A 24,448-nucleotide genomic window follows, 5' to 3' on the forward strand; every position below is an offset into this window, starting at 1 on the left:
ATTGAATGCCGGCATTTTCTGCGGGTAAATACATGGAGATTTCCTTTTTATGGTTACAGGCGATGGCGGCGACGCCGGCGGAGATGGCGATCCCATGGTGGGCGGAGGGAATTCCGAGAAGAAGACGGGATACGAGACCAATCTCTTCCTCTACAGTGTAAGTAGCCCTTCAACAAACACGTCCATACATTCGACCCTCGGAAACTTCCGTCCACACACTGTTTGCCCGGAGCATTTCATCGAACAAACAAAAAGCTTTCTATAAAATGCATTCGGAACATTCGACGCGAGAAAAGGTTAAACAGATTAAAATTATTCGTTCGATAGTCATGTACATACTTTAAACGTTGATAATACAGTATGAAATAACAGAAGATTGATTTAGGACTTCCTGCTAATTGCGTGTTCAATTTAATTCGAAAGTGGAGAACGTCCGACTCTTCATCGACTCGTACTACTAGTTAGAAGCAGTACATATGTAGGTCCTGTAGAGGGACCCGGATGTAACTAGACAATCTTCAAATTGACGTTCATTCTTCTATAAACAAATCCAAATTTTAAATAGTCTATTAATTTTGAGGGCACCCTATATTTTATACAAAATAAAAATGTTCTGCACCTATTGTGAGGAACAGGAGCTAAATAACAGTTCTTTCTTTCTTTAATAATTTCAGTAAGGTGAAAATAATACGTCGATGTTCTTTAATTCCCATTTGTGTTATAAACGCGTCTAAGCAGCAGTCCACTAATAATTTTCATTACAATGTTCCATCCACAAAATCTCTGTATTAATTGACTGTAATAAATAGATAACCTTTCAAGAATCATTTTCGGATGCGCCCTTGGAAAAAATGAACATGCCGGGCTACTGAGAGGATTTTTTGACAGTAAGACGATCAGTTGTCCGCGCGGATAATAGTCGGCTAGCGCGTAAAAGGTGAACGGATAAGAAAAACTGGGACGTCGGAGGAGGCTAGGCCGTCCCTTTTCTCGAAAGAAGGGTCCTTCATTAAAACGCGAAAGTGAGAGGTCGAGGGATACCGAGAAGGGGAGACAGGGTTGAATTCTCTCGAGTGTGCAATTCGCTTAATTGTCGTTCAACGAACAAGCAACCCGCGAATGGATTCTTCTGCGGTTGTGCATCTCTTTTATTGTTCGGAACATTGTCCTTCGTCGGCAGTTTTTCTTTTGCCGACGAGGATCGTTGCGGAGTGTCGTCGTCGAGACTTTTCTCGTCGAACGACGTTCCTCTCTTTGAACCACAGAATCAAATTCTCTCCTTTTAAATCCTGATCGTTCCAATATCCGTTCTTTCTCATCCCTGATGTAATATCTGGAAGACCATTCGGGGAATACTGTCCCCATTAGTATGCAAATCTTTATGCAAATTTTATAAGTCTTTTTTTGTAGTCCGTCCCGTGACAATTAAAATTTAAGGTTCTTTCGTGAAGCAATATTTCTCTTGTGATGGAAATGGCAAATGAATATTATTAATTTTCATTATGGTGGTCTTCTGTATTCGGAAAATTTTCATAGTAATGCTTGGAGACCCGCAGACTAATAATTATGAGAAAATTTTTCAAATGCATGCACTTATATTTTATAATCGTGTGACTATTACATTTTTGTCATCAATGCATAAAATCCGCAGTCTCTGGTCATCACATTTATAATTTAAAAATTAATTTGAACAAGTACTGAGCTCCCCAGAAATCCTTTCACTAATACTCCGTCTTATAAAAGTTTCTGTTTCGAAAACAACGTCAAAGGCACATGAAATTTCTTCGGAAAGATGTTCTCTTCTTATAAAACTATGCAAAGGTTCAAGAAAGCTCCAGAAGACTTCACCTTTGAGGACAGAGAATAGAGGAGGATGAAAATCATTAGAAAAGACCCTTACCGAACACTCGAAAGACTTTTTCAAAACGATAGTTTCCGTGAAAAGAACAGGATAGCCTGAAGCTCAGTCACGCCATTGAGAGTCCTTCTTTTTAATTCCTTCGTCCTTCTAATCCTCCTCCGGTGAATGCCGGCGGACTTTGACGAGGAAAATAGTTTCCGCTTTGAACTGCAAACGCGCTTATCAGTCGCGACTAAAGCATGGTGTGGCAGCCGGCATGGAGCCGTGGAATTCGATTAAAGTTACGGTCAAAGTCCCGCGAAATTTCGACGAAACTTCCGTTCCCGGCCGCGGCCGAATTAATTTCCCAGTTAATTGATGCGATTAACCGGTCGTAATGGCGGAACATTGTCGCACTGACGTCTTCGGGAGGGTTCGTTTCGGGACACATTTACCGCTTACTCGAATTTCCTCGAAAATTTAATTGAGAACCCTTCGACACTGGAAAATCGATCCACGAAACCTTCGAACAATATTCTTATTGTTACATCTTTACGCAAAATGAAAATTTTAAATTCTATTAGTTATCATCGAATTTTGATACTGTAAAAAATCACGATTATTCAACAATTTTTTATTTTACGTTATACAAACTGTTATTCTGTTTCTTTCTTATTACTTTAAGTGGTAAATTCGGTACATAGTCAGACAAGCTACTGGCATCTACAATATTAGAGTTAGAAACAACTCTAAAAGTTGTGAGTGATGAATTATCGTTAATGAAGAACAAAATGTACTTTCAAACAATAAATGCAGTCGCGCAATTTTTCAAAGCTTTCGTTACACTAACGTTCCAGTGCATATTGTTACTTCGGCAGTAAATTAGATCGAAATTGCGAGAAGCAGCTACCGAATTCATGACATTCATTTTACGACGTTCTCCAGGGGATATGCTGCGGCGAATTTTGAGGGTCCCGGCATTCGACAGCATTTTATACGACCGCATCGTTCACAGGCTGGGATATGACTAATAAAATTCCTCGGCAAACCCGTTAAACGCAAGTTATAAACCGCAACAGCGAGATTTTCCGCTTCGTTTGTAATACCTCGACGCGCGTGGAAGCTCTGGGGACGGTCGCGTTACCGGGATAGTTTAAAAATTTATTAAACGAACGACGCTCCGACGTACGAGTAATATTTTTAGACCCGTGATCGATTCTACTATCCCTCGCAATATTAGTAAACAATCGGTGCTCGTTAGGTCGCTTAACTTCGTTACGAAGTTTGCGAAAGGCAATGTTCCATCTCTATCGTAACTTCCATAAAGGTGCGTTTCGTCATTTAATTAGTCTTTGTACGTAAATAACGCCCCTTTATTTTTCCACATTTTTTCATTTCTAACATAGAATATGTAATACTAGAATTCCCTTTCAGTTTTGTACATTTATTAGTTTTATCTAAAAATTCAAGAGAATTTATTATATATTATCAAGAGAAAGGACCGTAATGAGTCCGAAGCCATTAAACTGTCTCTCTAATAATTTTAATTAAACATCAAATAAAGAATTGTTCCAATTAAACCTTCAGTCGACCATTAGTGGATTCGTGACGCCATTTTCTGAACGAACGGCCACATTATCACGAAGATAAAAGGCCGACAGTATCGATATCAATCTTAAAAGCGCAGAAAAACGATTCGTACCATTTAGTTCTACCAATTTCGTCATTAATTTCGACTCTATATTGTCAATGCCAAAAGATACTTTATAATTAAATCTCGAGTTGAATGACGAAGTCAGGATCGCCATTTTCGTTCGAGTGTCGGCCATTAGCGTTACTGCAACGCCATCGGCAATACGATCAACTATAATTTCCTCAAGGAAAAAAGACTACGCTATCAAGCTTATTCCTAAAACCCTAAAAAAACGATTCGTGCCATTTAGTTTCATTAATTATGTTAATAATTTCGACTCTGCACCGTCGATGCCGAAAGATACGTCGTAATTAAATCTCGAGTCGAGTAACGAAATGACGGTCGCCATTTTTGTTCGAGGGTCGGCCACGATTGGCCGGGAACTGTATGCCGCATACATTTAGCATCCAACCATGTTACTTAACGATTGGCATTCCCGAGTTGTACCGGTGCCTCGAGGCCGCATGAAAATGGGAAAGAGAGGAAAGAAAATGGCCGGTGCCCGGAATGACGCAAGCCCATCGCTCGAGCGTGCCCTTAGAGCCGGTTAATTAACGTGATCTTTCAGTCGGGGGCCTCACGGCTGAATCGCGGTTTCGCTTCGACCTCGATTCCTCGGGATATCCAATTATCCGTTTCTCTTCGTAACGGTCTGTCGAAATTATCTCCGAGTGGGACAGGCTTATCGACGCTGATTCCACGCCGCATCTCTTTATCCGTGCTCCTCTGGCCTCTTTAACTGGTTAAAGAGAACCAGCGGCGAATGGAGAATCCCTGGTCAATGGAAGTCTAACAATTTGTATCTCGTTCCACTGCTGCAGCGAACATCAGAACTAATGATGTAAATTACTGTTTATATTATCCTGCAAAATACTTTCAATCCTGAAAAAATTCTAATAATTTTCAGTGTTGATTCCTATCATTAAATATGTTGTTCTTCTCCCATCTTTGTACCATTTTTACCATGCCATTAAATATTACCATTTTTGTCGTTAGAAATGTTTTTGTACCATCATCTATATTTTCACCATTATTGTCATTCAATATGTTGTCCTTCTACCATCATCCGTTAAATATATTCTTCTACTATTGTCCATATTTTTACCATTTTTGTATATTAAATATAGTTGTTCCTACCAGTATCTATATTTTTACAATTTTCACATTGATACACTTCAATTCCTTCTTCACTGCAACTTCAAAACATAATGTGCGTCTCTTACTGTCCCTCTAGTCCTAAAAGGTCCCATCTTATCGCGAGAACTTGCTTCATTACCATCATAAAAGAAAGTGCCATTTTCCACTTACAATCCCTAAGATTTCAATTGCGCCAATAGACGACTACTCTTTGAATCTTAAAACTCTGTATCTCTTTCGACCAATAACTAGAAGTACCATTTTACCGACAGGCCATAAAGCAGCTTATCCTCCGCACTCAAATCCCCGTGGTCCAGCAGCAAGGCAGCATTTTATCACGAAGTAAAAAGAATCGTTATCGTCGCTCTGATTTCCCTTTATTCCCACAATAAAAAAAGCGCATCGTTCGAACGATCTCCGCCCACGATCCTTGTAACAGAATGTGCCGTTTTTGTTCATGTAATTTCTGCCCATTCATGCCTTCCACGGAGACCGCCGTTTCCTCATTATTGTTTCCCGATCGAATAAAAAACCGCCGGAAGAATTTCAATGAAAGTTCCTTTCGGAATTGCGCCCGCGACCCGTTTTAATGGAAAGATTCCTGCGCGAAGAAAGTCTTATTACAGTGGTGGCCTTTAAATTTGTTGAATTTGTTACGCTTAAATTTGCACGAGCCGTCCCCAATCTTCCCCCACTGCTCAGTGTCTCGAGCAGACGAGGTAGAAGAATAAAAGTGCTAGAGGAAAGGAAACGAACCTCAAAGAGGTTGCGCGAACATAAAAGATAATCAGGCGATAAAAATAATTTAAAATTTAGAAATTTTTTGGTCTTAACTTTTCAAAAGTAGTACTGTTGGATTGTTGAGGTTCTTCTGATTAAAACGAGTCCAAACACGACGGCAATCGGACAAGTTTTATTCTTAGTGTGTATAACAAAATTAACGACAAATGTATGAATACTATATATGAAATCAACAAAAGTAGGCCGATTTACGTCGTGTTTGGACTCGTTTTAATCGGAAGAGTCTCAACAATCCATTGGTACCATATTTGACAAGGTAAAATAAAAATTTCTTTTACGGTTCGCAATATCCCTTTTGAAATTTTGCAAAAAGTCAACATGTATGTATTTGTTTCTTATTAGTCGCAGATGATTTCGCGTGGATGTCGCAGTTTCCGGCGAGAGAAGTGCTTTTCGATTACCGTCCGTCTCGATCAGGGATTCGTGAAATACGATTCGCTCGTTATCCTACTCGCAGCAGGCGAAACGCTGTTCGGGGATCGCGTTTCGTTTAATTATCTCGCATCTAGCGCTATTACACGGAAACGGTTACGGTCCCGTTAATGGGAAGCGTGGATTTTTCCCGGCTTTCCCACGCCGGGATGCTCGTAACACGACTCGGCCACTCGTTAATTAATTAACCGGCCTCGTCGATTAATACGTGCCTTCCGCCAAATTCGCTTATTAACTGCCCGGTCTGCTCGCGAATCGTGACTAGGTTGCTGATTTTATACGATTATTGTGGAAAATGCAGGAAATTTAACAATGCAGACAATTTCACAGATATTTGAAATTATACATTTCTGTTCCCAACGTAGTAATAACAGAACGAAATTTTTATTGAACACCGTTCTGTGTAATTTACGATTTTAGAGAATCGAGAAGACCATTGGATTTTCTTTCTTTAAATTGTTGTATAAAAATGTGAATTTAAACGAAATCCTGCAATTCGATGAAGAACATATCTCTTATTTTTATAAGTACTTTTGTAAGAAAGCTAGTGAAAATATCTAAGAAGTAAAATTGGAAGTGGTAATAAAAAACGTGATATTCTATCTGCTTTAAGTAGAACGATCTATATGTAGCCAGACGTATCATGTGGCAATGTTAAACGATATCGGTACAATGTTCGTCTTTGGGTCTCGTCATTTTAAGTAGAAAGGTATGTACATGATCAGACACAATCGTCTAGTACATAATACTAGTAGAATACGAATAAATAAGTCTAGTAAAGCCATTTAAACTGTGTTCGTCAAATCGAGTAGAAAATCTACTATGAGGTCGGACACATTATCATAAAATTTTGATGCTGCAGAAATAATAATTATTCAACCATGTTTTATTCTCAATGTACACCGTGTATCCTTTTCTATCATATTACTTTAAGTAGTAAATTCTCTGCATAGTCAGACAACTCACTAATAGTATCAAAAGAAATAGTACACTACTAGGGACGACTTGTTTGTGTTCTATTGAGATTATCATTGCTATTAGGTTGGAAAGAAAGTTCTTGCGGTTTTTATTATAAAATCAAAATAAGAAAATCCGTAAGAACTTTCTTTTCGACCTAATATTAAAAAATCCCCAGCTGCAATATTAATATTAGTTTTCATGAATAGAATTTTTTTAAGTAAATAAATATTTAAGTTAAGCAAATATTATATGCATTAAAACATTTTTCCACATTCGTCTCGTAACCCTAACATATCAGCTACTAAATGTAAATTAACTTGCATCAGACAACGCAATAAGTAGTAATCGCACTCGGCAGGATTCTCTCACGGTACCACGGTGCCTGGTTTCCTTACTTTCAGGAAGAGATGGAAGATCGGCCTCGAATCTCAACTCTGCTCAGCAGTCTATCGAATTATAGCAACACGATCCCAGCTGCCACCGATCCGGATGCGAAACCGCCTCCTGTGCAAGGCGGTGCACGGATGGGCACGCTGATCGGCGTCTTTCTGCCATGTATCCAGAACATCTTCGGTGTAATCTTGTTCATCCGTTTGACGTGGGTGGTTGGCACGGCTGGCGCCATACAGGGTTTCTTCATCGTGCTTTGTTGCTGCTGTGTGGTGAGTAATGTGCACCAAATCCTCCTCCTGAAACGTCGACCCTCGTGAGCTTAAATCTACAGACTGAGCGACGTATTTGCATAATCGTTTTCACTGTGTCACAAAATAGAACCACCTTGGCGAGAGTGGAAAAGATTATTCACCGCTGATCCTCGAGGTTTAAGCAACTATATTTTTTTTCAAGAAATTCATATCTTTAATATTTTTGCAGACAGGAATTAATTCAATCATTTTTAAATAGAGTAAGAAATATTTTGCAGTGTCCTTTTTGTGCAGTTTGAATGATACGTTTAGTTTTTAGCATACAGCATAATTTATAAAACTGAGAAATAAGACAAAAAATATTGATTTTGAGATAAATTTTTATGAAGATTGTGGAGCAATTATTGTGATAGCTGTGGTAGGAAACCTACCAGATTTTTGGTGCTGAAAATTTGTTTCGATGCTTTATGTTGGCAGACCATGCTAACTGCGATCAGTATGAGCGCTATCGCAACGAATGGCGTGGTGCCAGCTGGTGGGTCCTACTTCATGATATCCAGAAGTTTAGGTCCCGAATTCGGTGGTGCTGTGGGGATGTTATTCTACACAGGCACCACTTTAGCTGCTGCTATGTACATCATCGGTGCGGTGGAGATCGTCCTGGTAGGTACCCACTCCATCGATATCGTAGAATTTATGTCCGGAGATCAATCCTATGTCCCATCAAAATTCTAATTCGTAGCTATTTCAAATTAGTAAGAAAACTTTGTTGTCAACGTTGATCTTACAGCAGCAAGTTCAAAAATACATAATCAAAATTGATATACAAGAATGGACTTGACCATCTCTGCCATGAAATCGTCAAAAAGAGAATCCACCGTGCAATGACTAAATTTATAAATAACATAACCTCGAACAGTTAAGTCGTGATGGTCCAATAGAATATGTCACGCCTCGGAAAAGCAAATAAATAAAATACACTCGAATATTCAAGTCTAGATCGCCTCATAAAATATTTTACTACCGTTGCACAAGTGCAAGCAAATAAAACAAATAAATATTCATGTGTTCATGGCCCAATACAGCGTTCTATCACTTCACAAATGCATGGAAATAAAACAAACATAAATATTCATGTCTCCATGGTCGACTAAAACTGTTTTTACTATCTCACAGATGCAAATAAATAAAATGAACTCGAATATTTAAGACCTGACGGACTAATAAACTATTCCTCCACCTCGGAAATACAAGTAAATAAAACTGCAATGTTCAAGTCTTCGTGGTCCAATGCAATATCTTATTAATTCAACAACATTGAACAAACAATATACAGAGTATTTCACTTTACTTGACCACCTTAAATATCTCTGTTGTTTTTAAAGATACGTGAAATGTCTGAAGGACAAAGTTGAATGGTAAAATCGGGCTCAAACGATACCAAAAAAATTTTTATTTTCATGTAATTTTTTTTAGAGATATATGAAGGTCACCTTTATTTTTTTTTAATGGAATGAGGTATTTTGTATGATGTTTTAGAGTTATTTAAATTGCAATATCTCTCTTTTTATAACGAATGTCCAGCTGCATCGATTGATGTATTAAAAAATACCTCATTCCATTAAAAAAAATAAAGGTGACCTTCATATCTCTAAAAAAAATTACATAAAAACGAAAATTTTTTTGGTATCGTATGAGCCCCATTTTACCATTGAACTTTGTCCTTCAGACATTTGACGTATCTTTAAAAACAACAGAGATATTCAAGGTGGCCAAGTTAAGCGAAATACCCTGTGTACAATATCAAAAAAGATCCACAGAATATTCTAATTCGATCATCATTTTCTCCAGACGTACATGGCGCCCTCGCTAAGTATATTCGGTGACTTCACCAAGGACCCAAGTATCATGTACAACAATTTTCGGGTGTACGGGACAGGGTTGCTAATGGTGATGGGCACCATAGTGTTCATTGGCGTGAAATTCGTGAACAAGTTCGCGACAGTGGCTCTAGCCTGTGTAATCCTGTCGATCGTTGCTGTCTACGTGGGTCTCGCCTACAACTTCTACGGGAACGAGTCCCTCAAGTTCGTAATCCCTTGTGAAACCTTATCGGTGTTTATCTTTGGGACAAGATGACCGGTAAGCTTCGAGTATTAACAGAGAATCTTGCCTCGTTCCAGGATGTGCGTCCTCGGGAAAAGATTGTTGAAGGACATCAACGTGCTGGAGGACTGTAACAAGAACGTCAGCGGACCTCTGCACCGGGTCTACTGCGGCAACACCACTTCTAGCCAGAAATGCGACCCGTATTATGCGGAAAACAATGTTACCATCATCAACGGAATCCGTGGATTGGCTAGTGGCGTGTTCTTGGGTGAGTAGTTGGATCCTGACGTTGAGTCATCATCACCGTTAAGAGACTCTATCAAAATCGTATTGCTTACTATCGCACAATCCCCTTGCTATCTCCAGAAAACATATGGGACAGCTTCCAAGAGGAGAACCAGCTGATCGCCTACGGCAGAGATCCCAAGGACATCGACAACATGGCAACCACCAGCTACAACCAGATCCAGATTGATCTCACGACCACCTTCACCATCCTTATCGGTATCTTCTTCCCCTCCGTGACAGGTAAGCATTCTCAAGCTCACCTCGACATTGAACCTCGAACTAAAGATCCTAACGAGTCTATTCTCTTCCCCAGGTATCATGGCCGGCTCTAACAGGTCAGGTGACCTAGCAGACGCCCAGAAATCGATCCCGATTGGCACAATCTGCGCCATCTTGACCACCTCGACAGTTTACCTATCCAGCGTCTTGCTCTTTGCTGGCACTGTGGACAACTTGCTTCTGCGAGACAAGTTTGGTCAGAGTATCGGTGGAAAGCTTGTGGTAGCTAACATGGCTTGGCCCAATCAATGGGTGATCCTGATCGGTTCCTTCTTATCTACCCTGGGAGCTGGTCTACAATCTCTAACGGGAGCTCCTCGTCTTCTGCAAGCCATCGCAAAGGACAGCATCATCCCCTTTTTGACTCCATTCGCCACCAGCTCTAGCCGAGGCGAGCCAACTAGGGCTCTGGTGCTGACAGTGATCATCTGCCAGTGCGGTATCCTCCTAGGCAACGTTGACTACCTGGCTCCTCTGCTGTCCATGTTCTTCCTGATGTGCTACGGGTTCGTGAACCTCGCCTGCGCCCTGCAGACCTTGTTGAGGACGCCCAACTGGCGGCCCAGGTTCAAGTACTACCACTGGAGCCTGTCCTTCCTCGGCCTGTCCCTTTGCATCGCCATCATGTTCATGACCAGCTGGTACTACGCTCTCCTAGCCATGGGTATGGCTGGTTGCATCTACAAGTACATAGAGTATCGCGGAGCTGAGAAAGAGTGGGGTGACGGGATCAGAGGTTTAGCCCTGTCAGCAGCTCGCTACTCCCTGCTCAGACTGGAGGAGGGTCCCCCGCATACTAAGAACTGGAGGCCACAGATCCTGATCCTTGCCAAGCTCACCGATGACCTGGTGCCCAAGTATCGCAAGCTCTTCGCCTTCGCGAGTCAGCTGAAAGCTGGCAAAGGTCTCACCGTCTGTGTCAGCTGCATTGGGGGAGACTACATCCAGAATTCTGGCGAAGCCCTAGCTGCCAAACAGAGTCTACGCAAGACGATCGTTGAAGAGAAGGTGAAAGGCTTCGTGGATGTCCTCGTGGCCAAGAATATCGTCGATGGACTCAGCTCGTTGGTCCAAACTACTGGGTTAGGAGGAATGAAACCCAATACTGTTATTCTTGGATGGCCCTATGGGTGGAGGCAGTCCGAAGATGAAAGAACCTGGAGAGTCTTCCTGCAAACTGTTCGAGCCGTTGCTGCTGCTAGGATGGCTCTATTGGTTCCCAAGGGAATCAACTTCTTCCCTGATTCTACGGAGAAGGTTGTTGGGTATATCGATGTATGGTGGATCGTTCATGATGGTGGACTCCTGATGCTGTTGCCTTTCTTGCTGAAACAACACCGCACGTGGAAGAACTGCAAGATGAGGATCTTCACAGTTGCTCAGATGGAGGACAATTCTATCCAGATGAAGAAGGACCTGAAGAAGTTCCTGTATGATCTCAGGATCGAGGCTGAAGTCGAGATTGTGGAAATGGTGAGTACTGTTATTCATGTTTCGTTGGTATAAAGTTCTACTTCTTGAAAATGTTGATCTTGTGACGTATTGTTTGAATGTAATCGAATATTTTGAAAGGTCTGGGTTAGGGAAGGAGTATATTTAATTCAATTATTTTTTCAAGATCATTTGGTATATAAAAATCGATGGAAAAGCTTGTGTGGTCCATCGATCGTAATACTAATTGTAGAACATTATTTACAACATTGTTGAATAAACGAAAAAAAGTAAAAATAATCTACAGGCTTACAATCGGCATTTTTTGAAGGCTTTTCAGTGAGATAATCGTACGTCTGAGATATTATGTGTCTATACTACTTATTGTATGAGTTTCTATCTCTGTCTGACATATTATGTGTCTATATCACTTATTTCAGTTATGATTCGCTTCATTTTATTTTAGAAATATGGTACATCGATACCATTTGTTTCGACTTTAATTTTTCTATCCCTCGGCAACAAATTTTGAGGAAAAAGATGGTGGAAGCCAGTGTCCCATTTATTATTCTCCGAGTTGATCCATCAATTTGAAAGCTGTCCATTATCATTTCCCTTCGTTCCCAGAATACGACATAGAATAATGACAAAGAGACCTAATCAGCATAAATGATCTATGTTTCCAGATGGATTCCGATATATCAGCCTACACATACGAACGAACCTTGATGATGGAGCAGAGGAATCAGATGCTGAGGGAGCTGCGACTGAACAAAAAGGAGTCTCTGGGCGTGGTGAGTGACGAGACCGCGTTTCCGGAACTGCTCTTTGTTGCATAATGTGATTATGTACCTGGTGCTAACAATTACCGAGGTGATTTGAGCAAAAATTAAAAAATAAAAAATCAGATTATTGATACACTTTAATGTACAAAATAGTATTAACAATAAATGTATAATTCAAATCACTTTTGTAATTATTAGCACAATATACAGTGAGTCAAAACAATTGGTTCACCCACTCAGTCTTTTTGTAACAATTTCATGTAAAGAACTGTTCCATATTCCAATCTGAATGATATTAACAATTCTTCAAAAATATTAATAATTCCTCGATAAATAAAAATTCGAGAACAATGAAAATCGCTTATAGTCTTCCGAGTTACTCACTTCTTTCATTGTTTTGTGTCATTTTTTATAGGTTAATTATTAATATTTCTGATTGACAATTCTATACACAAACTTCTTGCGAGAAGAATTCAGTGGGGGAATACTTTGTTGCTCCCTGTATATATTGGATTGTCAGAGAAGTTTTAAACCTTCTTCAAGTATTAATCGAACGCTATACTCGCAGCCATGTTGTGGCGAGCACTCTGCCACCGTCTTGTACGTTGTATCAATTTTTTGTTTCATTGTTGTTCACCTCTAGTTTTATCAGAGTGTATGTAGCCTTCGACGAACAATTTGAGAAGATTCGAAACTTCTGCACAATCCAGCAGAGCTAGATTTCTACTTTTCAATGTAATAAGTGTAGAAACACTGCTACGTCGATACTGATCGGTATGTGTCTGTTTTGTTGCGTGCTCGTCACGGAGAAGGTGCAGACATTGGTGGACTTCAACGAGGTACCCGCCGAAGACAATTTACCTCTGGTTTGTCAGACAATTCCCGGAGATCCTCCGTCTCTCTTCTTATCCCCGACTCTAAGTGTCGCCGACACGTGTCAACCCTCCTCTCACCCCCCCCCCCCATTCTCCAAACCCTATATATTTGCTCTCTTCATAACAACGCATCTCGTTATCTGACAAACAACCTCACTGAAGAACGAATGAAAGAAACAAAAAGAACAAATACCACGATCACCCCCTCTCTCACCCCGCCCCCTTGAAACCACCATCAACAACCCCTCGTTTGTAACTCATCCAGAGAAACTGAACTCATGGAGGTGACTCCATGCTGAATAACAAACGCACCATCATCAGTTACAGCATCGAATCAGAAACTCTTCCTAATCGAAGCCTCCACCAGTTTGCTTTCTTGCTCATGATTACATGTATATTTCATGTCTGTGTAACGCATTCATGCACCGTGTGGCGCGCTCGAATGGAATCGTCTGGCTCGCATCGTTGATCATGGTCGTACGAGAGAAATCTTTGAGACGGGCATTCTTCATTAAATAAAAGTTAGATAATTTTTCTAAATAGAATACCACGATCTAAAGCTTTCAACTCGTGTAACTTACTTTTGACACGTATCAAATATGTCGGACAGATTACAAACTACAAATTATATCATACAATTCTTTTAAACTGCCTTAAAATAATTTTAAATATCAAAAATCTCGAGATTTTGGTTAAATGATTTTATTGTTAAGATGATCTTAAAATATAGGGTAATTTTGTTTCGAGGATTTCTTTTGTACGACTGTAAACAAAGAGGATGCTTCAGTGTTTCCATTTACGTGCTCCATCCTGTGTATACAGGGTGTTCTAGGAAAACGTTGAAATGTCCTGAGGAACTGCACAGTGGGAGCACAAGCTATAGACTCACGTTTAAAACTCCCTGCCAGCACCGGATCGGTCACGTGACATCGTGACGCATGCACGACAGAGACGAAACGCGTCACGTGACCATGCCGGAAGCGTGGGGGACGAGTATGGTAGAGGGGGGAAGGGTAGAGTGGGAGATAAGTCTTGAAGTCTCTGCTGTGAATGGTACACAAGACAATTTCTTTGTTTTTCTGGAACCACCCGGTACATCGACTCTGTGGAACTCTCCCGAGCAAGGCTCCAGTTTCAGCTTGATTGGCACGTTCACCCCGAATGCTTACATAGTGGTCATTTTGTTCAGCAACCATCATATAGAGTGCTTTGACGCTAGAGTTAGTCGTCTCTCGACACACTTTGACTGTCTCATAATGCTGTTCGGGTCACGTTGCGCCGAGCCGTTCATCATTGACACCGGTTCTCGTGGGGCACACAGGTGCAGGCGATCGTCGACCATCATCACAACGTGGACGTCAAGGTGCCGACCAAGGTCAGGTTCCAGGAGCCGGGTAGCCAAAATGCGAACGCGACGGACGAGGTGCTGGAGAAGTTAGTGCCGGAGGCAGAGGCTGCTAAGGAAGCGGAGCCTAGTGACAGCAACCAGGAAGCTGGAGACGCGAAAGATGGCGCTGATGAGCAATCTAAGTTGATCGGAGGATCGCCTAAACAGGACAACAGGGAGAACACGGAGAAAGAAGCAAAGGAGAACGAGGAAAAAGAGGCGCCCGAGGCGAAGAAACCTACCATCACACCGTAAGTCATCAAATTAGATCATTTGCTTTAAATGGGACCTTAAATAGGGCTGGATTAAGGTAGTCAAAGATACCCTTCGGCCGATTTTCACCGGAAATGGCTCGTTCGATAGCGTACCCTGACGTATCAAGTTTCAACCTCATACCACCTCTGTAAGAGTAGTTTCGTGGAGCAAAGGATAATCCAGTCTTTACCCCATTTCCCCATCAAAAATTTTTTTAAAGAATCTAACACTTTTCAGCATATCGAATCACATATTCCAGAATTTTTCGCGATTTTCTAATTGCAAACACTGGCTGTAAAAAATGAGAAGCCACTAAAAATTCGAAGAAGTACAGATTTTATATTGAAGTAATTCTCATCAACACTGTTCCAATTTTTTAATATTTCTAGCTAGGCTGCGTCAGTGCTAAGAAAATATGAAAACGATTTTTTCTATTTATATTTAAGGAAAATAAAGTAAGCTACACTATGACTTATGAAAGACTTGTACTCAATTTTTAATTGGTTTTTATATTGCAAATTGTAGTGACGAGGGCGACGTGAGGCGTATGCACACTTCCGTCAAGCTGAACGAAGTGATCGTGAACAAGAGCCATGACGCTCAATTAGTCATCCTCAATCTTCCTGGACCGCCGCGGGACACCAAAATGGAACGTGAATCAAACTGTATCCTTTTCTACGTAGTTGTCAAGTGGAGTGTCCTGTAACAGGATCTACTAGAGCAACCTTGAACGTTATCCTTGAAACCAGAAGCAATCAGGATTCAGATGCTCTTTTTGAAGACTCCACCTAATCCAGACCTAATCCTAATCTTCCCTTGAAAATGTTCAAGGTGAATCTACCCCTATTTTCTCTTTTGGAGACCGTGGAAGCCTTCGATAATTTAAGAATAATTGACTGCAAGTCTCCCTCATTTTCTCTGGTTATGTCCTTAACAATTAAAAACACAGACATGGAATTCCTAGAGGTTCTCACCGAGGGTCTGGAGAGGGTGCTGATGGTGCGGGGTGGCGGCCGGGAGGTGATCACCATCTACTCGTGAACTAGACCGAGATGGATCGAAGTAACCGTCTCGCGAAAGCAGAAATCTAGTTTACTTCTCAAAGACCTAAACGACTTCACCCTACGGAACACGTTGCTCTTGTGCCATTGTCTGAGCAGTCACTTGCGTTTCGCGTTGTGAACATATATATATATATATATACATAAACACACATTACACACGGTCACCGACAAACACAAACATACAGATACCGACAACATAAAAGATCACACACATCCATACACACACATGCACGATAACGAACAAAAGTCGAGGAGAACAACAAACGAACAAATAACCAAACAACAACAAAAGGAGCAATGCGCACGTATGTGGACACGCGCGGTAATATATTCGCGGACAATTTTCGCCGGTGTTTCGACTCGGATCGAGTTAAATCGCGCGTTTCATGTGGGCTCGCTCCGAGACGGGACCGCCGTCGAACAAGGCCAAAAGTGACATGCCAAAGGATAAAAGTTTCCTTTTAAAACGACAAAAGCGAAAAAAAAAAATGATAAATCAATTTCACACGTAAACCTAGGATCGTAACCGTAGAGAATCTATCTTATTTACACTCGTCCCTTTTTTTCGATGAGATAGAACAAAAAAAAAAGTGGTTTTAATCCGTATACACACGACAAACGAGCGAAAACGACAAAACCAAAAAAAGCATAAAAAAAGAAAACGATGAAAGCAGGAACGAACCCAGAGAATCTCTTTCTCTCTTACTCTCTCTTACTCTCTCTCTCTCTCTCTCTCTCTCTTACTCTCTCTCTGTCACACACACACACATACATACACTTTCTCTCTGACTCCGTGTGATAAAAAAAATGAAAATGGGAAATATAAGAAAAAAAGGATACACGGAGGACTGCACACAGAGCGTATCTCGACTCATTCAAAAAAAAGAGATTGATTCAAATTGATCTATCGGTGTAATCGATTGTTGCTCGTCGAGTGGCTGACATCGTTGGAGAAGAAGAAGAAGAAGAAGAAGAAGAGGAGAACGAAGACGACGAGGGAAGAGAGAAAAGAACATAATTAAGAAAATTCCATCGACGAGGAAGAACCGGCCCGAGTACAAAAACAAAAGAGGAAAAAACAAACAAAGAGAACGGTCGCTACGATTCTAATGAAACACTCCCGTTGAAACTGAAATCAAAATTTTTGGTCCGAGGCTAAGATCGAAGCATCTACGAAACCACTGCCAGAATACTTTCTAAATGCTTCGCGTTTAACCAAAGACGCGAGAGGCTCATTTTTCTACACGCATCGTCGTTATAGAGAGTATAATGGTATATAAATGATGTAACACACATGTATATATACATTATGCAGTGTTTGGGTATGATGTATATATACGTTAGATAATATTATATATACATATATGTACATATATGTATGTATAATTCTGCCGCTTATAGGTGAGACTTAGGCTAGCCTAGGATAGCGCGATGGAACCACGCCGACGAATACGCACGCGCGCCCGGATGTTCGAACCCAGAAAGAAAAACAATACCGTGAACGCTGCCGCGCGCGAACTTCGCTCGCGTGGACGTTCAACGTCCGACCACGTGACACGGAATCCCACCGTGACCCCATCCGGTTTCCACGACAACTTTCCATCGACGAGGAGACGCCGTCACGTGACACGAGCAACGACGCTCTTCGACACGTGACTGGTGGAACTCCGACTTCACAGGCGTGTCCAATAGAAAGTTTTCTATGCTGCTGCTCTCGAGAGCTCTCTCAAATTGTTCTGTAAAATTCAAATTCAATTTCGATAACTTTCAGTTTGAAATCACTGGCAGAGAACTGTTAGATAGATCTCAGAATAATTCGAAATTGTGCTCTTGCTCTATGTAGTTTTTCTTGGTACCTGTTGAACTAAAAAAGGACTGTGATCATTGCCAAAGAATTAGGGCTCTAATCATTGCTTATAATATTTTAAAAGATTTATTTGTTCCTGCTCTATATAGTTTTTCTTAGTTCCTGTTCAATTCAAAAAGACTATGATCATTGCCAAAGAATTGTGGCTCTGATCGTTGCTTATAATATTTTAAAAGATTTATTTGTACCTGCCCTATGCAATTTTTCTTGGTTCTTGTTAAACTAAAAATGACTATGATCATTGCCAAAGAACTAAACAAATTGTTGCTCATTAAACACAGTATTCAACTTGTGAGAACTACTCTTGAGAGTAAACTCGAGTTATATTATACTTTAGAGTGGACACGCAGCTGTAGAGAACGACGAAGGTCGCCCGGGTCACGACCAAACCGGAAACGGTCATCGGCGACGTATTAAGAAAAGTATATTACTGCCACAGTCTTGATGTTAGGATTACGTTGAAGCTAAACCGTAGTTGCACGAGTTCGACGAGGATCGTGACTCTGTAATCGTTCAGGCCGGCCACGGAACGACGAACGACGTCTTTCGACTTTAACGCGTACGAGACCGGTGACGCAGTCACGTGTCATTCACTGTTTCAAGTCTTCTTGTACAATTTACAAAATTTGTTTTTTATTGAAAAATGTGTTTATATGTTTAAAATGTGTGACTGCAAAAAAAAATCGTCACTGTATTAATAATTGACAAAGTATCTCTGTATTGTTAGAAGCCTTTTTTAACTATTGCAGAGTTTTACTAATACCAGAAGTATCGATTAATCAGAATAACACAAATTCACCTTCCAAAATAATAAAACGATTTTTCATACAATATATATATGTATATATATATATAATAAATTTCGTTAATAATTTTCTATGAAGGTACCTTCAGTATTTAAGTAATTTTGACGCCACTTTACAAGTGTAAAAGATCCAAAGTTTTAATGTAATCCTTCATGTGTAAACGAATAGCTGGAAAGAACGTTCTGGTGTCGTTCCACGGCCGAAAGTTCTAATTGTCGTATCGTTGTCTCAGAGATAAACAGCAATAGAGCTCTAAACGTGTTAGGGAAAGTCTAATGCGCCTCGCAGCGACGAGTAACAAGTTAAGCAACAAAAAAAAAATAAAGAAACTAAACTAGGGTTCTTGTACAGAAAACGTAGATCTATATCGAGCCTACCAGGTATATACGTTATTACCGAGGGATTCTTAAGTATTATTAATCTATCAGTACCTAACTGCTAAGCAAAGTATCGACACGACATCGCGAACGCGTCCACAAAGATTCTTAACATTCTACGAAACATATTGATGTTGTTAATTTACGTCATCAGGTGCATTCTCCTAGCAGAACTGGGCAAGCCCGAGCTCGCAAAAACAGCAATCGAAGAATCTCTCGATTTCTCGTTGCTACTTCAAGGATTCAAGAAACCATTTCTACCTTTAAACATTTATTCACTCTGTTGACACTACTTTGTAAACGAACTCTCTATAACACGTCTACGAGATTCAATCTAAAAAACGATTCTAAACACTCTCAGGTGTTCGGTAATTCTAACTGTTGAATTGCCCAGCTCTGTCTCGGATCAGTTCGAAGGGACAATCTCTCAGAAAAGCCACCGACTCATCGTACCGAGAAGACGAGAAGGGATGGTGGAAGAGGAGAAAGACAAGTTGAATAACGCACAGATACTACTCTCTTCACCCCGTTTTATACTTGACTCGAGAATCGATCCCCAGCGTCCCCGCGAACAATGGTTCGGCCAGCAGCGTTCCCATCCGACTCTCAGAGTGCGCGCGAGATCGATCGTAGAATCATGGCGTACAAAAAGAAAATGTTCACGCATCCCCTTCAGGACTGAAGCTCGTTTTTTTCCATTGTAATTGCCGACCTGTCGCGCGTCGATGTCCTCGTCTGGGTTCGCGTTTCTATTGTCCAAGGCCTACCGGTCGGTCCTCCTCCGGAAACGAGCACCGACAGCCTTAGAGGCCGGCCATTGCTGCAACAGCCATCAATCTAAACCCTGAAACCATCAACTTCAACCCCAGAGCCAAAAGCTTCTGCAGCTTCTCCACTTTATTCAACATAAAAATTGCACAGATGTTTTACTTCAATATTAAAACAATATCATCTATGTGCATACACGCGTTATTTCTCTGGAGATTAAAGTCTCTGGAGATCGTGTACAAAATTAATTTGAATTTCTTTGAGTAAATTGTGGGATTGAGGACGTTACGTGTGATTAGCTAACGGGTTAATTGCAAGAACTAAATAGAAATCTATACACAAGTTTAATTATAACGAGCCACCGTGTCGTTTCGTGCTAATTACTCTGCAGATTTTGCAAAAATTGTGATTTTGACTCCGATCCTTCGAATGTTCAGGTCCTCCTGATGAAGGCGAGATGAAAGTTGTATTTCGTTTTGTTAACGACTCTTATGCGTTTTATAAGTTTGACGGGTGCAGAAATCTGCAGTGTAATTGTACTAGAAATAATTGGTGAGAGGGGAATTATTGAGGTGATCATGGTGTTTGTGGCTGTTGCATCGATGGTCTCCTTTAACCGGATCGCCATTTTGGTTTCTTCTTAACCGACTCTCATCGAAGGATAGCGTTAGCGAACGGTCGCGTTTAAGTGTCGTGTGCATGTCACGTTTCATGCATGGTCTGAGACTCTCTCGGCCATGTTTCATTTAGATAGGCACTATCTAATACGTATATACATATATTATATAAATAAGTGGATATTGTGTCGCGTGCACGTACATTCGTGTGACTGTGTGCAATGAACTACAATTCGCAATACAATCGACAAACAATAATTTTTTAGACATGAATATACTAAAATGATTATTACAAAAATTTCTGATTTAGTGCATTCCCGCACACAAAAATTGTCCTTTCTTTTTTATTGTACTGTGACCGACACGGTGGTAATAAATAACCACTGATCATTAATTTTTATTGAATTGTCCTAATTGTTTTCACTGTTGGCTTGTGATTGTCGGTTGTGATTGTCAATGGCAAACAGCACGCCCGTGTACGTGCAAGCGAGTGAATAGTTTATGTGCAAAGAGGAAGTCGAAGTTGCAGCGAACCGAGGTCTTTTTAACACTAGGAATAACCACGTAGAACCGGTGACTTAACTGTAATCGTCACTGTCTACTTAATCGATGTCCGTGAACGAGTCACGGTTTCCGAAAGAGTTTATCCAAACCGGAAAGAGCCGAGCAACTCGGAGAACCTTCGCCGCCATTTGCAACCCGAGAAGCGAAGCGATTAATCCTTTCTTCGGCAGAATTTACTGCGAGACTCGCTGCTAGCCTCATGTCCCGAGTACAGGACGGTTCAAAAAATATGTTCTGGCAACCAAAGTACCAGTACTTTCATTTCTGAATTTTCGTTGCGGTGCAAAAACATTGCAAAGTACTTCGAATGCATCATTACTTACTGTTGATCAATTTTTTTAATGAGGTGGGTTCGACAGTGGTTAACTTGTACTTAATTAAAGATTTTAAAGACATTTCTGCACCTCAATTTAATCTCTGGTTATTTTTAATTTATCGAAGCAATGCACATAATTCTTGCAGATTGGTTTGCACTTTGATATAATTCCTAATTGTTTGAGTACTTACATTGAGCTTTAAAGTTGTAGATTTCAAAGGCTACACCTTTTTTAATTTATCGGAGCAATGTACATAATTTTTGCAGATTGGTTTGTACTTCAATATAATTCCTAATTGTTTGAGTACTTATATTGAGCTTTAAAGTTGCGGATTTTAAAGACTACACCTTTTTTAATTTATCGGAGCAATGCACATAATCTTTGCTGATTGGTTTGTACTTTGATATAATTCCTAGTTGTTTGAGTACCTATATTGAACATTAAATTTGAAGATTGTAAAGACTTCTGCTTTCTTAATTTACTGGAGCAATGTATACAATTGCAGAGGCTATTTTTCGAACGTCCTGTACAAAAGAGGAACGAAACGTTGAAACGAGGACAGTTGCAAAGCGGATGCATCGTCAAAGGACTGAGACCTCGAAGAGTTTTGTCTCTTTATCTACCTCATCGCCAGCGTGCTGTCGAAGAGCCAGCGATCACGTGAGAGGTATCGCGCGAGCTTTAAAGCACCTCGTCGTAGCAGGTGTAGCCAAGAAGAGAAGACGGATCCAAAAAAAAAGCAATATAACGCCAAAGAAGAAATCGAAGGCGAAGGAGAAGAAGATATTGGATGACGACGATGAAGAAGAAAGGACGTCGGGGAACGCTTAGGTTCACGAGACGCTCCCTCTCTCCCTCTATCTTATCGTCCACGATGTTGCGACATGTACTTTCTAATTTTAATACGTTACTCACTTGTCGATTACCATATATTTTATGTGTACTTGCCTATCTGATAGGCATCGGCACTGCATAGTTTATACGAGACATGTTGACTATGAGAAATGTTTATTCGCGGCGAGGAACTCGAGGGCAGCCATTGCTGGTCACGGGGCTGCGCAAATTCTTCGGATCCAGCTCTGCAATTACAAGAATCCCCATACTCATCGTACAAACCGGCCATTATTTTTCATTCCCAGCGGTTGCTCCATTGACACGATTAGGTGTGCCTTTTGCGACGATTCGACGCGCCCGCCGCCATATTGCTTCCAGAGCGTTCGCTCTCGGAGACGTTGATAACCGAACGTTCCATTCGACATAATACGATTGTTCTTCTACGGGCATCGAGAATGTACAGAAGAGAAGCGAATAATGTTCTACGAAATATATAACAATCTTCCATTAATTAACGAAATTCGGATCAGCTTGCGAAAGCGTTCAGCCACGGAGATTTTCCGCGAGATCGAGAAGAGTTTTAATCAATGTTAAAACCCCGGGGACACACCGAGCGTAAAGATACGGAGAATGTTATTGAAAAATCTGTCTGGCTGAATGTTTCTGCAGGTTATTTGTTCTTTTCGAGAGAAACGATGAAACTGCCATCGTGAGAAGACCGAATCGAGAGGTTTGCGCGGTTCCGTGACAGAAAAAGGAGGAAGAGGAGAGCTGTTCCGGGCGAAGAGAAGCTGCTGAATGCGTTGTACATAAATAGATAGATATAAAGACGACGAAAGAAATTCCGAGGGAAGAGCTTGACGGACTAAAGGAGCGGACAAAGAGTATAGTAAACCGGCGGCGAACAAAGAGGAACGAAGAGTCGGGGGCGTCGCAAAGGGACACCATTTTCATAGATCGAACCAGTATTGCAGTGTACTCTGCTGCCGCTTTAATATTTTACTATGTCGTATTTACTCGAACGAACAGAAACGAATGCATAAACCACACGGTACACGAACGGTACACGGGGTGACAGACACACGCGCAGAACACACGTATACACACTCACAAATACACGCACACATACGCATACAGAAACACGACGAGACCATATGTGCACATGTACGATAGAGAGACACGGCGAAAAGGGAGGGGGAGTGCGAACGTGTTCCCTTTTCGCCGGGGATTCTACAAGTCTAAAATATTATATACAAAATGGAAGAAGGAGAAGGAGAAACGAAGCAACCAAATGAAGAGAGAAGAGAAATGCTGCGAGCTTGGCGATCATCGGAGGACACGATAAATGTCGAGGACCCATTGTGAACGGGCCCTTCGAATCACCTCTAGGCTGTGAGATGCGAGCTGAGCAGCAGGAGAATACTTGCTCGAGACCTCAATCACATGTGTCAAATCAAGCGGATAAACCTATATTATACATATTATACATTACTTTTAAAGAGAACTAAATAAAACGAGCGCCGCGGACAAGTCGCGAGAAAACACTGGAAAACTCCGAAAAAATAGGTAAAACTTAAGGGGAAAGTCGGTCGAGAGGGTGATGAAACGCGAGGATTAAAGGGCGGGGGAGGGAGGGGGACCGGGGATATCCGTTTCATTTTTCTCTCCTCGAGTCACCTTTTAGCGTTATTTCGACACCGACGACGAAGGGAAGAAACGGACAGTACATTTTCATTTCCTAGACGAAACGATAAAGCGTACATTAAACGAAAGAAAAGTAACAAAAAATCAGGGGGGCGGGATACGATTCGGGGGGGAGGGTGTGAACGGAAAACATGCGGAAACCGGAAAGTCGGGTTTTGCGCCCCCGTGAATTTTAGGGGGTTTTCAGGGGGAGGGGGGGATGGGAACACCGGGGATATAGGGGATTGCGTCGCAGAGACGAATTATATGTGTATATATATATATATATATAGATATGCACATATACGGATTCTATATATATGTGTATATATGTATATGTATATAGAAGAGATACAAGATATATTTGTAGATACGAAGACACTTTAGCCAATCTGATTTAGCGTACGTAATAGAGTCAATACTGTGAAATACCTATAAAGAAAAGGAAAAAAAATGAAAAACTTTACCCTATACCCTTTTAGATTCTAGACGATGATGAAATACTTGTAATTAACTTATGAAAGACGAAGTATAATGAATGAGGAAACTATACCGCGATCAGATCGATTAAATAAATAAACGACATACAACCTACACGAGCACTCGACTTATTTCCTGCCTCTGCTATTCGCTTA

At 40.9% G+C, this 24,448-nt stretch overlaps 1 protein-coding gene across 8 annotated transcripts in view; it reads left to right on the top strand.

Annotated features, from left to right (window-relative positions):
• Window positions 1-24,407, top strand: part of Kcc (solute carrier family 12 member kcc) — a 197,055-nt gene extending 172,648 nt beyond the window's left edge. For 4 of the 8 annotated variants that reach the window (XM_076427657.1, XM_076427658.1, XM_076427664.1 and 1 more), the window contains 12 exons: window positions 60-157; window positions 7,265-7,525; window positions 7,985-8,170; window positions 9,359-9,594; window positions 9,691-9,884; window positions 9,983-10,144; window positions 10,218-11,656; window positions 12,301-12,408; window positions 13,209-13,265; window positions 14,596-14,912; window positions 15,442-15,581; window positions 15,866-24,407. In XM_076427657.1, coding sequence (XP_076283772.1) covers window positions 60-157; window positions 7,265-7,525; window positions 7,985-8,170; window positions 9,359-9,594; window positions 9,691-9,884; window positions 9,983-10,144; window positions 10,218-11,656; window positions 12,301-12,408; window positions 13,209-13,265; window positions 14,596-14,912; window positions 15,442-15,581; window positions 15,866-15,957 — 3,290 coding nt within the window. In that variant the 3' untranslated portion in view covers window positions 15,958-24,407. The remainder of the gene's footprint in view (window positions 1-59; window positions 158-7,264; window positions 7,526-7,984; window positions 8,171-9,358; window positions 9,595-9,690; window positions 9,885-9,982; window positions 10,145-10,217; window positions 11,657-12,300; window positions 12,409-13,208; window positions 13,266-14,595; window positions 14,913-15,441; window positions 15,582-15,865) is intronic. The other 4 variants (XM_076427660.1, XM_076427659.1, XM_076427661.1 and 1 more) reach the window with 4 other exon arrangements.
• The last annotated feature ends 41 nt before the right edge of the window (window positions 24,408-24,448 follow it).

This window comes from Lasioglossum baleicum, chromosome 7, assembly GCF_051020765.1.
Source record: "Lasioglossum baleicum chromosome 7, iyLasBale1, whole genome shotgun sequence".
NCBI lineage: Eukaryota > Metazoa > Arthropoda > Insecta > Hymenoptera > Halictidae > Lasioglossum > Lasioglossum baleicum.